Source organism: Lissotriton vulgaris, chromosome 7 (genome assembly GCF_964263255.1).
Source record: "Lissotriton vulgaris chromosome 7, aLisVul1.2, whole genome shotgun sequence".
NCBI classification, from domain to species: domain Eukaryota; kingdom Metazoa; phylum Chordata; class Amphibia; order Caudata; family Salamandridae; genus Lissotriton; species Lissotriton vulgaris.
The window spans coordinates 1,638,507,831-1,638,522,295 of record NC_141695.1 but is presented as its reverse complement, the minus strand read 5'-3'; the positions used below and the strand labels follow the sequence as shown (position 1 = coordinate 1,638,522,295).

At 43.9% G+C, this 14,465-nt stretch overlaps 1 protein-coding gene across 6 annotated transcripts in view; it reads left to right on the top strand.

Annotated features, from left to right (window-relative positions):
* SULF2 (sulfatase 2) overlaps positions 1-14,465 on the top strand; it is a 432,620-nt gene that overhangs the window by 61,678 nt on the left and 356,477 nt on the right. For all 6 annotated transcript variants that reach the window (XM_086932614.1, XM_086932611.1, XM_086932613.1 and 3 more), the window contains exon 2: positions 2,931-3,181. In XM_086932614.1, coding sequence (XP_086788740.1) covers positions 3,007-3,181 — 175 coding nt within the window. In that variant the 5' untranslated portion in view covers positions 2,931-3,006. The remainder of the gene's footprint in view (positions 1-2,930; positions 3,182-14,465) is intronic.

Genomic DNA, 14,465 nt, shown 5'->3' with positions numbered 1-14,465 from the left:
CAGAGTACGTGAGGGGGACAGCAATCAGTTGGAGAACCAGAGCTGACCTTTTTTAGTAAGTGCAAAAAGATCTCCTCAGAGATCGGAGGAATTTGATAAAGACAGTGTGGGTTCTTACCAATATATGAATCCTGTATAGGGGAAGCAGGGGGAGGGATACTGGCCTTAATGGTGACAATTTTCTCAATAAAATATAAATTAAGACAATCACATAGAGACTGTAATGGAGTAGGTTTCAGCATAACTCTATCTGGTTTAGAGAGTTTGTCGACTATAGAGAAGATCTCTTTAGACTTATTAGATTAGTTGATAATTTTTTGGGAGATATAGTTTGCCTTAATTTGAAAAATCAGATTTTTATATTCTTTCAACAAGGTTAAGTAAGGGACCTTTTTATCTGGGAGATAATGGCGCCGCCATCGGCGTTCTGCTTGTCTTAGTGCAAGTTTTTTTTTTTTAATTGTCTGAGAACCACCGATGGGCGTCATGGGGTCTCATAATCTTTGTTTTTTTGAAAGGAGCAACACAGTCGCTGGCCGATTTGAGCCATGTCTTAATACTCTCCGCCTGAGATAGGAAAGCTTCCAGTGTAGAGGGGGACGTGCTAGTTAAAAGTGAGCGGAAATGGTCGATGTCCACAAGTCTCCAATTTCTGATTCTCTGTTAGTTGGGATTTCGAGAAAGGAGCACATGAGAGAGTGAATCTGATTAAGTAGTGGTCCAACCAGGCACATGGAGCCATCAGGGGAGTGGAGATCTTAAAGTTTGATGTCCATGCTTGGTTTATGATGTGCCCTTTTATGTGGGTAGCTTCCCTCACGTGCAAGGTACAGTTCATCCCAGAAAGAAGGTCGGCAAATTCCCTCAAGCTAGTGCTCTCCCGTTCATCACTGGGCCAGTAATTGAAGTCCCCAATTATAAGAATCCTTGCATGATTAATGACAAGGTGGGATATCATCTCACACAATGCCTGGGGGAATGTATGCATATTACTGGGATGTCTATAGAAGAGAGAGCAGATGAACGATAACTGAGGAGATTCAAATTTTAAGACCAGATAGTCAACTGAGGGCAAACCAGTGACTCCTAGGGAAGTAAACTGATGTTCCTTGTGGATAATAGCTGCAACCCCGCCTCTTGCTTTCCCTGGGGACCGATTAGCCCAAAGGATGTAATAGCCTTCTGGAATTGCTGCTAAAATGTCCCAGACAGAATCTTCAGTAAGCCACGTTTTGGTTAGAAGAAGTATATCAGGGTTTTCAGATTTTAAAAGCAGGAAGATGTCAAGCTGGTGTTTCACCATAGAGCGGATATTCAGATAACAGACTTTGAGTACCCTTAACCCTGGAGCCTTGTGGGTGTCTGGGCTGGATGAGGACATATTGTTGGGAGGAGTGATTTTTAGAAACATTTCTGGGAAGTTATGTCTATATCTTGGGATTCCCGCTTTATCTAGGTTAGGTTTGGTATTAGCATTGATTGCTGTGAATGCTCAATTCAGTTGCTTCTGCCTGACGTCAATGCTGAATACTGTTGGTTCTGTCTCACACTGTGAATACTGCATGCGTTTGCTTCTACCTGACTCTGTGAATGCTGCATACTGGATACTGTTGCTTCTGTTTCACTCTGTGAATGACAAAGGCGGTTGCTTCTGCCTAATGTTGTTAATGCTGGATACTGTTGCTGCGGTGTCACGCTGCGAATGCTCAATTCAGTTGCTTCTGCCTGACGTTGTCAATGCTGAATACTGTTGGTTCTGCCTCACGCTGTGAATACTGCATGCGTTTGCTTCTACCTGACTCAGTGAATGCTGAATACTGGATACTGTTGCTTCTGTTTCACTCTGTGAATACTGAAGGCCGTTGCTTCTGCCTAATGCTGGATACTGTTGCTTCTGTCCCACTCTGTGAATACTGCACACGGTTGCTTCTGCCTGACATTGTGAATGCTGCATACTGTTGTTTCTACCTGACGTTGTTAATACTGGATACTGTAGCTGTGGCCTCATGCTGTGAATGGTGCAAATGATTGCTTCTGCCTAGCACTGTGAATACTGAAAGTGGTTGCTTCCGCCTGACGTTTAGGCTGCATACTGTCGCTTTTGTTTCATGCTGACGTTTTTAACGCTGAATACTGTTGCTTCTGCCTGATCTTGTTAATGCCGGTCCTCGGAAGCTTGTTTCCGGTCCAGGGAAGACATGGCTTGGCAGTTTGGGCTTGACTGTTCCCATGAGGCAGAGGGTCAGACTGATTTGCATATGGCCATGTCTGAACTGGGGTGGTGGAGTGAGCTAAAGAATGATGATGGATTAAACCCAGATCAGTTGACTGTGGGTGATTGTTTGATTTGCTCAAGCGCTCCTTTCACCATCCCCTTTGGTATCGCTTTGATCTTGTTAATGCGGCATACTGTTGCTTCTGTTTCACTCTGTGAATGCTGAAGGCGGTTGCTTCTGCCTGATGTTGTTAATGCTTCATACTGTTATTTCTACCTGACGTCAGTACTGGATACTGTGACTTCGACCTTATGCTGTGAATGCAGCATATACTCTCGCTTCTGGCTGAAGCTGTGAGTGTCTCATGTTGTTGCTTCTGTCCGACTCTTAAATACTGCATGACAGTGACAGCAAGATCCTGACAGACCAGAGTGAAAACAAACATGAACTTGTGTTACTATAGAACCCATAATTAACTATTAACAATAAATCCAAACCTTTAATAACACAGAAATACTCGTCTCCAGTATAAACAGATGGGCTGGCTGGTATGCAACGTGCACATAGAAGAATTATGTTCTTTCTAATCACAAAATCTTTCGTGCAAAGATAAGATTAATTTTGCTTACGTAAAAGGATTTTTGCTTTATTACGCACAAACATAGCTGACATTTAGGCTCGAGTGTTGACTTCCTCATTTTATTTTCCATTCAGGCCTGAAACAAAGCAGCAGAGGAAGGCGTTGTGTATACACACTTGAAGTGCGGGAAGTCTGCAGAATCAGCGCAAGATGGCGGCGCAGGGCATTGCGGTGGCAGTTTTCATCATGGCCGTGCTGCCGCTCATGGACGGAAGTGGCACGCTCCCACTCAGCCAGCGTCTGAAGGGACGATTTCAAAGGGACCGACGCAACATCCGTCCAAACATCATCCTCGTCCTGACAGATGACCAGGATGTAGAACTGGGTAAGTGTGGAACTACAGGACAAAACACGAGTGTGTCGCCGCGCCGAAAGCCAGCTTCCCACACCTAGGGGCGCCATAGCTGAGGTGTGGCTTTTTGGCCTTTCCTGATTAAACATTACTAATTTCAAAGAGTTGACAGAGGCAAAACAGGATACCGGTCGCTCATTGCTTGCTGGACAAAGATGTTTTCTTTCACTTGTTGACAAGTGGTAGATTGGCTTCCTGCGTACATAGAGATAAGGTGCCCAATTCACAAAAGTATTTACGTATATGTGAAGTAGATCTACAGGAGATCTCTGTTTTGTACTTTTACATGCCTTTACGTACTGGTTCCCAAACGTCCAACTCGCTGTTAGAAGTGCAAAGATGGCAGTCTTTTCCATTTGTGAACATTGTACATACATATTTCAATTTTATTTTTGTTTTAGATTTTTGGAGCCAATTCACAAAAGGCATGTCAGGGTACATAAAATAGTTCTGCTTCACATACTGGAAAATCTCTTTGTTAATAGGCCCCAAGGTTTTCTATTGCAAATCTCTCATCTCAAAGAGGATTGGTTCTTTATGTAATTTGCACCTTCGAATAAATGTAAACATTATTTCTGTACATTGGAGAATGCTTTTGAGGAGACACGCATACTCAACACTCACAACAAACATATATTTTTTCCCGTTGCAATATTATCTTATGAACTATACCTAGAATTGCTGAATATATTGAATCCAAGAACTTCAAATAAGGGCTCAAACCAAAATGAGATTTTAGAATTTAGTTTATCTTTCTGTAATATATATGGTACGGCACTTTAAATTTCAGTTGTACAACAAATATTCTTCAGTATCACGCAATTCTCTATTGGTGATTTCGGACATGGGGACGACCATACTTGATATAGTTTTGCTGTCTTATACGCACCAGCTAATTCCAAAATCTTTATTTAGACAAAGTTGAATGTCTCTTTTCTGCTCACGCCTTTACATAGAATTGAGTAAAGTTTCTCCACCCAAACATTTCCTATGGTAGTATCCTACAGCATGTACAGGTACCACTCATAGATGCAGTTCCTGAAGGCAAACACAATGGTTTCTCACCAAACTGTTGCTTTTTTAAGTATCTCAGAAAGTTTAGCAATAGAAGCACGGAATTGATGCTTTGCAGTATAGGGTCGAAGAAGGGAACTTCTAATGCCCATTAGGTGTCATACCTAGGTAGAAAGTCTGTCCTTTTTCACCACTACTCCCCTGGTTAGGCTCAGACATATATTGCCTATATTGCCTCTCCTGGTGCTGTCAACTCTGACACCAGACATAGCAACGTAGCAAAGATGCCATGGGCCCTGGTGCAAGCAAGGAAAGTGATCCCTTTGACGGTTATTGGGTAGTAAAATACAGCATTTAGCAGTGTTTAACAGGCCCCACAGGGCCCGTGGCCCCAGGACTATTGCACTTGCAGCATCAGTGGTAGCAACACCCCTGACCAGACTTGCGCTTGTTCTGTGCCTGTTTTATGTCTGTTTATATGTCTCAAATCTTGCAATAGAAATCTAGGTCTGAAAACTGCATAGTTTATGAGTCAAGTGTTGCATTAGTTTGGGTTTATTAGCTGTGATTGTGATTGCTATAATTCATTTAAGCATTTGAGTATGTTCCCATCCTTCTATTTGAGAGGTATGTCCCTTCCTTCCCCCAAAAAGCTGGCAGTGTACTTAAAGAAAGAGGTGCAGAACGCCAATGGACTTGATGGAAGGGCAGAGTTGTTGGCCAACCTCTTCCTCCAAGTCCATTGGCGGTCATGTCTTCATGGCCGGATTGGCCGTTGCGGGCACCGGGCAATTCCCCGGTGCGCCGCAAGGGTGGGGGCCGGTTTTGGGCCCCTGGGGGCCGTTTTTGTTACAGGGCCGTTTTTGCAGCATAGCTGCAGAATCGGCCCTGTAACAGAATCGGACAAAAGCCGGCCCCGACAAAGGGCTGGGTCGCACCCCCATCCTCCCCCCTCCCCCTCCCCCCCGGTGAGCCGGCCGAGCACTTTGCCAGGGCCGGTTTTGTTTCCCAGTCCGGCCCTGCATGTCTTGCCTGACTCCCTATGCATTGATAATACTTAATATTCACTTAATTATTTATTATTTTGCAGACATATTTTTATACTACTACATTTGTTTAAAATTGTTGCAGGTTCCCAAAAATATATGTCACAAGGACCTGTGCCGCTGCTAGAACAAATCCTTGTCCACTGTTAGATGTACGATCTTAAAATGCCCACCTCACATTGTCCTAATGAAAGGCTTTGTAGAGGAAGGTTAAATGCCCCCAGCCTTAAGTCGGCCATTTTCCTCCCTCTTATTAAAGATGCCCGCAGCAACTATAGATTGTACTGCTGAATATCGATACCAACAATATCCTGGCATACTAGCATTGAGTACAAAATATCAGGGGACAACATATGGAAAGGTAAGTGCATATAGGGAAGTATAGATTTACTATTCTTAACGCCACATCTGAGTACCTTGGAGATATATGTACAGCATAGTTACATATAGGTAGACTTAGGTAGAGAATATCTAGACTTGTCATAATTTTATTATCGATATTCTGCACTCGATATTCGGTCCCATCGATATAGTTGATTCACACCTCAACTGCAGGCACGTATTCAAGGCTCCCGTCAATGCTACTGTCTTTAAATGTCTGGTTCCATAAACAGCTGTCAAAACCTTTAGGTATATGCCCACTCCTTGAGCCCCTCTGTTTGTGTTTGATACTTTAGCATGGCACCCAAACATGTATAATTTGCGTTATGGATGAGTTCTTTCAGAAGGCAGGCTGAAAGAAAGCAGATGTGTTGGTCTTTCTCAAGGCTTCAATGCGTTTGACCTTTTGTAACAAAGATATATTCATCAGAGTATGTCAATACTTGGTGACCATTGGTCTGGAATAGACACATCCTTACTGTGGAGTGCATCTGGGCTGTACCTGTTAGATATAAAGACCAAAAGTTTAACTATAAACTAGTGAAACATGGCACAAAACATGAATATGGGTGTTTCAAAAATGCACAGGAAATCTACTTTATGCAAAAGCAGAAAAATGGACAGGTATCTGGCGATGGTGAAGTTCTGATCCTTGATTCACTTGTTTGTAATAAATGTTTCTACTTTGTTGGGAAATTTTGAGAATCCCTAGATAATTGATGTTTACAGATTTCCATCAGCAGGCCACTGTTAATAACGTAGTAAAATTGCCAAAGCCCCTTGAGTAAACAAAGAAAACGGACCCCTGACCACTGGTTGTGTAGTGAAATATAGCAATAATCAGGGTTGATTGGGCCCCTTAGGTTTCTGGGTCTCTGTGCCACTTTCCTGATGCACAATTAAAAGATAAGTCCCTGTCACCAGCCTGTAGACAAATAAATATGTGAAAGCTGCAAACAGTCTACCTCCTGCAAATGTAGCTGATTGTCATGGCCGATTGCCCCCTCCTGTCCGAGGAGCATAGCAAGGAAGCCATGGGCCTGGGCCATGGTGCAAGCAGGGGAAATGGCCCCTCTTTGCTGCTGTTGTGGTAGTAGGATTCGTCAATTTTCAGCATTCAATAGGTTCCTCAGGGTTTTGGGACTTGGTGCCACTGCACCTGCTTCATCAATGGTAGCTTCACATCTGCCCTGACTTTTACCACCCACACTATATTTGTGAGTCATTGCGTTAGGTGTGGAATCAAAGGTTGCACTTACCAGTGGTTTAAATAGGCCAGTACTCACCGGCACTGAGTACAGACACTTCCAAATTTTCTAGCCATCAGTAGTTGAACTTCTCTTTAGCCACAGAGAGTACTGGTACCCTGATCAACGGCATGTCAGGCTCTATCATGGCAGGACAGGTGCTCCTCTGCTTCAGAGGTGCTTGTAAGTGCACCAAGCCTCTGAAGTAGCCATGTGCAAAGTTGCTGTTGAAGACTCCAGCAGTGCCCATTTGAATAGCCCCAGAAATAAGGGGGTTTAAGAGGCAGTGCTTAATTTGTGGCGGTGGTTTCCGGTACTTGGCACCAGCACTTAATTTTTAACACCGGTACTTGTGACAGTCTGCCACAAAGTGGCGCTATCTGACTAATTTAGAGATGACCAGAACAACAGTTAACTATTATTTCATTATACATGAAAAATTACTATTACCTGCCACCCAAGCCATTCTTATAGCTTTGGGGTCCTGAAATGTTACAAATTGTCACACTTGTAGGAGTGTGATAGTTAGTAGTTGTGTTGTTACTTTCATTGGCAGAATGGCAGGGGCAATGTGTGGTGCAAGCTGCAGTGGCCTCCGGACGAGAGCCCTGGCACTTATTTGTCTACAAATTAAGCACTGTTAAGAGGGCTTGCATCATGCTGTGATTAACAGGATAGGCTCTAGCTAGGCCCTTGCATTGTCGATCACACTGTGCATCTCGTGCCACGCAGTGTATCCTGATGAAGTGATCAAGGAATCTGTGATCCGGCTGATATGAAAAGAAAGTGATAGATCCAGGTGCGGCTTGAAGAAGCGTTCTCCACCAGCCAGAATGTATTTGTTCTTAAAATATAAACGTGCCTAATGGATGTGGATGCGTGAGTATCTGAGTGTACCATTAGTGTGTGTGTCTGCATGTGTGATGTGAGTTTGGGCGCCCAGTGCCCACTCGTATCAAAATGCTACAAGTCCTCCCACACAGCCTGCAAGCCCAGCTCTGCATACCCTGCATCACCCTTTTGCAGACAACAAGCTAGAAAGGTGAGGAAGTGGAGAGGCTGGTAAGGGGAAGGCAGACCAGTGGAGTTGGTTCGTGGTGTGTGGCCACTGTGGACATTTCACCATTATGAATGGAATAACTGTCAAACTACTAATCAGGATTCAGTGGTGTGGGGATGCCTTTAGAGTTTTAACCCCTCCCCTGCTGATGACGGAACCGCTCCGTCATCAGCTGCGGTGACGCTGTGCTGATGACGGAGCGGTTCCGTCATGGCCCGGCCGCCGCGCAGGTGCGGCGCTGATTTCGCGCCTGCGCGGCGCGTTCTATTGAGCGGGGCGGGCCATGACGGAACCGCTCCGTCACGAGCACAGCTCAACCGCGGCTGGTGACGGAGCGGTTCTGTCACCAGCATGCGGCCGCCGCGCCCTGTTAGCGCTGCGGCGGAATAGCCGCCGCAGCGAAAGGGTTAAATGAACATGAAACTTTTAAAAGAAAAAAGCGAAACATCCAGACACAAAATGGCTGAACCAGCGGAAAGTGAGCAGCTGCTTGGGACTTGAAGGGTAGAGTGCATGCAGCCTTGAAACCGGACAACAGGTGCCCCATGGAATAAAACTGGGCCTTTTGTAACCCCAAACCTGTTTTTGCCTGCGTGCAGCTAGCGTTGTGCTTTTAAAATGAAGATCTGGGCATGGTCATCACTTACTCATATGCCGCCTGCTGTTACTCAATAGTGCTAGTGTGTGTAAACTATGTCATGGCGGGGAGCGATAGGTTTCTAGGTAAATCCCACCTTAATATTAAAGTAAGGTAGCGTTCAGGATTCAGACCAGTGCTTCATGCAACAAGTGAATTGTATTTCAGAGAATAGGGCAGGGTGGGTGGGGGGTGGGGGAGGGGGGCATATGCCACTTCTTTCCCAGTTATTTCAGGAGGGCCGGGTCAGACACTGAGCCAAGGAGAGACAGAGGAGAGGGAAAGGCAGGGCTGGGAGAGAAAGAGTAGCAGCAAGAGGTAGTAATATGGCATTGGACAGTAAGTGATGGGGCGAGCGATCTAGGTTAAAGAGAAAGAGAAAGAAGTACCTGGGAAAGAATGGTGTGATACATGGAGAGAACAGAGCGAGCAAAAGCAGAGGCAGGGAAGGAAGACGAGACAAGGGGCAGGGGAGAAACAGGATGACTGAAAGATAAGGGACAAACCAGCGGATACATGGTCAGGGGTGAAAGATAAAAAGGAAAGAGACACATGGGAAGTAAAAAAATGAGAATGGAAGTGGGAGAGACTGCAGAAGCGGAAAAGACTCAGGCAAGAGCACAGGAGGAGAGGGACTAAGGAGAGAATATCACTGCTATCCGTTGGCGGAAGTTAGTTTATTTATAATTGAACCCATTATCATGTATTCTTTTACATAATGTAGTGGAAATAGTCACTACAAATGAAATTAAATTCATTCTTCATCCTCAACTAAGTACTATAAATAATAGATGGCAGTATTACCCAGTATTGGTGGTACTCAATTGACAAACCTTCGATCTTGAACCCATTGACTGTTTACACTTGAGCCCGCCTCCTAGCCCCACCAAAACTAAGTGCACCCCCTAGCCCCACCCAAACTAAGCCCACCCCCTAGCCCCACCCAAACTAAGCCCGCCCCTAGCCTGACATAAACTAAGCCTGCCCCTAGCCCCACCCAAACTAAGCCCACCCGAGCCCCACCCAAACTAAGCCCGTCCCCTAGCCTCACATAAACTAAGCCCGCCCCTAGCCCCACCCAAACTAAGCTCGCCCCCTTGCCCCAACCAAACTAAGCCCACCCCAGCCCAACCCAAACTAGGCCTGCCCCCTAGCCCCACCTAAACTAAGCCCGCCCCCAAGCCCCACCCAAACTAAGCCCACCCCCTAGCCCCGCCCAAACTAAGCCCTCCCCAAGCCCCACCCAAACTAAGCCCACCCCCTAGCCTCACCCAAGCTAAGCCCGCCCCCCCTAGCCCCACTCAAAGTAAGTACGCCCCTAGCCCCACCCAAACTAAGCCCGCCTCAAGCCCCACCCAAACTAAGCCCACCCCTAGCCCCACCCAAACTAAGCCCGCCCCTAGCCCCACCCAAACTAAGCCCTCCCCCTAGCCCCACCCAAACTAAGCCCGCCCCCAAGCCACACTCAAACTAAACACGCCCCTAGCCCCACTTAAACTAAGCCCGCCCCCCTAGCCCACCCAAACTCCACCGCTTATTTGGGTAAGTGCCTGCAATTATGTTTTCCCATTTAACGCCCTAGCACTTACCCTTTGTGAATTCGAAGCCTTAAGTTTTGTAAAAAGTGAGCACTAAAGGGTTACAGAATTCTCTTCCTAGCTACATAACCTTCTTAAGCACACATTCCTAAGGCCTGCCTCATCACCTGCAAACAAAACATCAGTACCTCAGGAGATTTACAGTAAATTCTGGCAAGTCAGAATGTGTTTTCACACTGAAGCAGGTGATAAAATCTGAGACGCGGAATTCCTCTAATCGAGCTGTTTTTCGGAATATGATATTTAGAAAAGGACATCTTTATTTGCAGTTTCTTGTGCCAAGCGATGTAAATTTAATCTGGAGAAATCATTTTCTAAATGTCTGAGATTAAAACCATAGCTATTGAATAAAGACAGCTAGAAAGATAGATTGTAAACAAGAACAGAACAGATGTATTGTTCGCGCTGGCAGTTTCAAGCAGGTCTTTTTCAGTCTGAGGAACAGATGATAAAATAATTGAGAAGCAACCATCCTGTTTTTGACAGCTGTGCTTGCAAAAAACAATTCTTGAACAAAAATAGACAACAAATAGGCACAGCAATTTCAGGAACAAGTAAACATTCTGGTTTGTGATATGGTATTAAATAAGCCCACACATTTTTGGAATAATGTGTGGTTGGGAGCACGCTGGGGTAAGCGGTAGAGTTATGGAGAGGTCATCTAACTACTCCTGCTGACAAGATGTCCACTCTCAATGGTGTTACCATTTTGCTCTCTCCCTACACACATTTCTCACAACATCACAATCAGTCCCTTGTCTGTAGTCGAGCAGCCGCACATCTCCCCACTGAGAATCTTGTGGTGAGAATATTTCTTATAAAAAAAAATCGTAGCCTAGATTTCGACAACAAAATATTTTGAAGTTAAAAATATATAGGTGAGCGCAGGTGTACTCCACCTACATCTACCTTGATATGTATATATAAACATATATATATTCACTGAAAAAACCATAGGTTTCAGGCCTTATATAGTTAGGAATTAGCATTTAAAAAACCTTTAAAATTCACTCAAAAAACTATAAGTTTTAGGGGTGTTATAGTTAGCTGGACATTTCACTCATACAAAACCATTGAAATTGCTCCTATATAGTTAGTTGTACTAACTATATTTCTCGCACCCGCAATTCACTGCTGATGATGTCACATATTACATGATTCATGACATGGTCAGTGACATCACTGATGACATCTCAAATGACATCACTGATGACATCATCCACGTGACAATCACATACACCTTTTTATACACTAGTAAAATCTTTTTTAAATGGACCTGTCCATATAATGTTCACATTGGTGTAAGCAATCAGGGGATTCAGCTGGTATGGTTACCCGGCTTATGATTGTAATAATTCACAAGCCTGTAACAAATCTCTCCTCCTCATCTAGGTTCGGCAGGAGGGAACACAGACCTGTTCAAAAGTATGGCAGAATAAAAAAAAATCTACCCCTTGAGCTGACTGCCCTTTTGAGATCATGAATTTCTAGCTGTACACAGATTTGATAGCGCCTTGACTGGAAGGTACAAAACCCGCTTCTGATGGAGAAGGCACCACCGATCCTTGCTAGATAACACTCTCCCTTCCATCATCTAGCTCCCACCTCCCTCCTCTACACATCCTCATCTACAGTAAAAGTTTACTATGCATTTATTTATTGAGGGGTCTTGTATAGTGGTATGCGTTTCTATAACTTCAGAGTGCTGTCCAGTACATAGAACAGCTTGATTGCCAGAACGAGAAGTTATTGTCTAATCAGACTCCGTAATTAACTATGAGGAATACTCTTTAGCATGGCCCTTGCTCCTAGGCAATCTCAGTTAAAGACCATTCTGAAAAGTAAAGTTTTCAGGAGATTTTTTATTATTTAATATAATTGGTTTCAGGTTTTAGGTTGAGCTCATTGGTGTTGATCTGCGGTCTTGTACACATGTACACTGAGCAATCTGTCAACATGTTTTCTTCTCTTGAAGGGACCATTGGTTGATTCTATGAGGATGCATTGAGCATAGATCAATATTGAGATGTAGTGTGATGTCAGTTTCATGTTTGATGTGGTCATTCTTTCTTCGGTTAAGGCAGATTCCGGTTGCTGGATTCTGTATTCTTTGGATCCTTGCATTGAGTTTGTTAGATAAACCACAGTAGAATATATTGTAGTAGTCTGTGTGACAGGAAGATGGGTTTGGTCTCTTTGATTCCAAGTGGGAGAGCTGTATATTCACACTATTTTGCACAGCATTGATGTGGAAGGCGGTGGTGATTTGCTGTTGAAGAGGCCTCTCTGGATTTTCACTTCTGATGAAGCCTGCTGGATGTTTTCCAAGGTTTTTAGGCTAGACAAATGGAAGCACATCATGCTTAAATTCTCTAATCACTAGGATTGCTATGACTATCAGTGTTGCTATGAACAAACACACAAACAAGGCGCTACTAATAAGAAACTAAACATTGAATGGATCAAAATCTCTGATAAATGGTTCACTAATCTCAAACTATCATGCTACTTAAAGTTAGCCACAAAGAGAAGATACATTATGAGAAATGTGTGCATATGTGTGCTTCTAAAGATATTATGGGAATACATTAATTTGTCACTTGAAGAGACTAAAAATTATGCCAAAACGTATACTGCAAAGAATTTATGAAGAAACAGGCTTTGTAAGTTTAGCCCTTTGGAAAAATTATCGTTTTATTATTGCATCATGTATTATAATTTAATTTGACTTTGGAATGCCCCTCAATACTAGTGTCGTATTGGACTAGGATCTCTGCATTTGCGTCCAGTGGAGCCCATGGCTCATACAGGAGTTTGTTGGTTTCTCTGGGCAGTTTTCTAAGTAAAAGTGATCTCAGCATACATTTGGAAGTTCCCCGGATACAATTTAAGGAGATCTAACAATAGGTCAATGTACATGTTGATGAGAATACACAGGAGGGACTATCCTTGAAGCAGATCTTCACTGAGCCTGTGAAGAATTTGATGGATCTAATTCTGATATTTTCTCTATCACAGGGGAGGAATTATTGAACCTATTGCAGACCAGAGAATATGGCCCCAAGGTTTGAGCCTTTGCATGCATGTTCTGTATTTGGCAATGTCGTAGCCCATGGACAGGTCATGAAGAAGGTTGTCCTCATCAAGGTAAATAAGAAGTTCTTTCCTCTTGTTGGCTAGTGCAGCCAAACACCGGTCAGAACCCAAATGGGTAGTCCTGGAGAAGGTGGTTAAGTTCAATGTAATTCTGAACTCGCAGATAAAAGTGAGGTTGAAAATAGGCCAGTAGATGACGAGCAGCTTTGGGTCAGTGGTTGCTTTTCTTTCAATTGATGAGTGATGATGATATGTTTCAGAAGGCTGCATAGAGTGCCTGATGGGAGGTATTGATTAAGAATTAAGAATTACCCATCTCCGTAGGAGGGGACAGTTGTTTTAAGCATGTAGCTTAGCTTGGGGTGGAGGACGCCTTGCATGTTTTTATTTTGAGATCCAAGTTTAAGGCTCCGGTAGATTTCAGTAGTTGGAACGAGGTGAATATGCATTGTAGGTGTGGAGGTATAGCGAAGCACTTCCGGGACAGTGGTCATGGAATTGCAGATTTTTGGGACTTTGTTTCTTTGCGGTGTTGCTGAGATATGCAAAGGTTGCTTCTATGGTGCAAGTGTTTGTAGACTTCTTGTAAATGTTAAATGTGTTCTAGGTCTGGGTGGGTGTCTGATAGATACGTTAAGCTTAATACACCTTTTTGGCTTGCTTGATGGTCTTGTGGTAGTCTCTTATGGGTCTTGTGAAACAGCTTTTGTTTCTTCCTTAGAGTATGATCAGTTCCATAGTCATTCCAGTGTCTGGATGGCAGAGGTTGATAGAGATGAAGTAATGGTTTGACTAACACTGCAGTATCCCCATCATGTTTGTGGTGTCTTGTTTGTGTGTTAAAATGAGGTGTAGCATGGGAATTTAGTGTGTGTTGAGCAATGCACTGCCTATTTAAACCTGGGTGTCTGCATGTTATCAAGGAGGTCTGAGGCACATTCGGTATCTAGACTATCAACCCATTGGTTGATGTCCTCCATAATCACTGATAATTAATTCACCATCTAGGTACTCAAAGGATTAGAATGTGGTATCAGGGATTATGAAGCAGGTAAGTTCTCAGGTGCATGCTCACATTGTCTGGCATGAATGTTGGTCTTCACATTTGCCTTGGTGTTCCTTCTTCTCGCATATGAGTGGCATATAAATGTTAGGCATGAAAAGCCCGGGACTAGTTT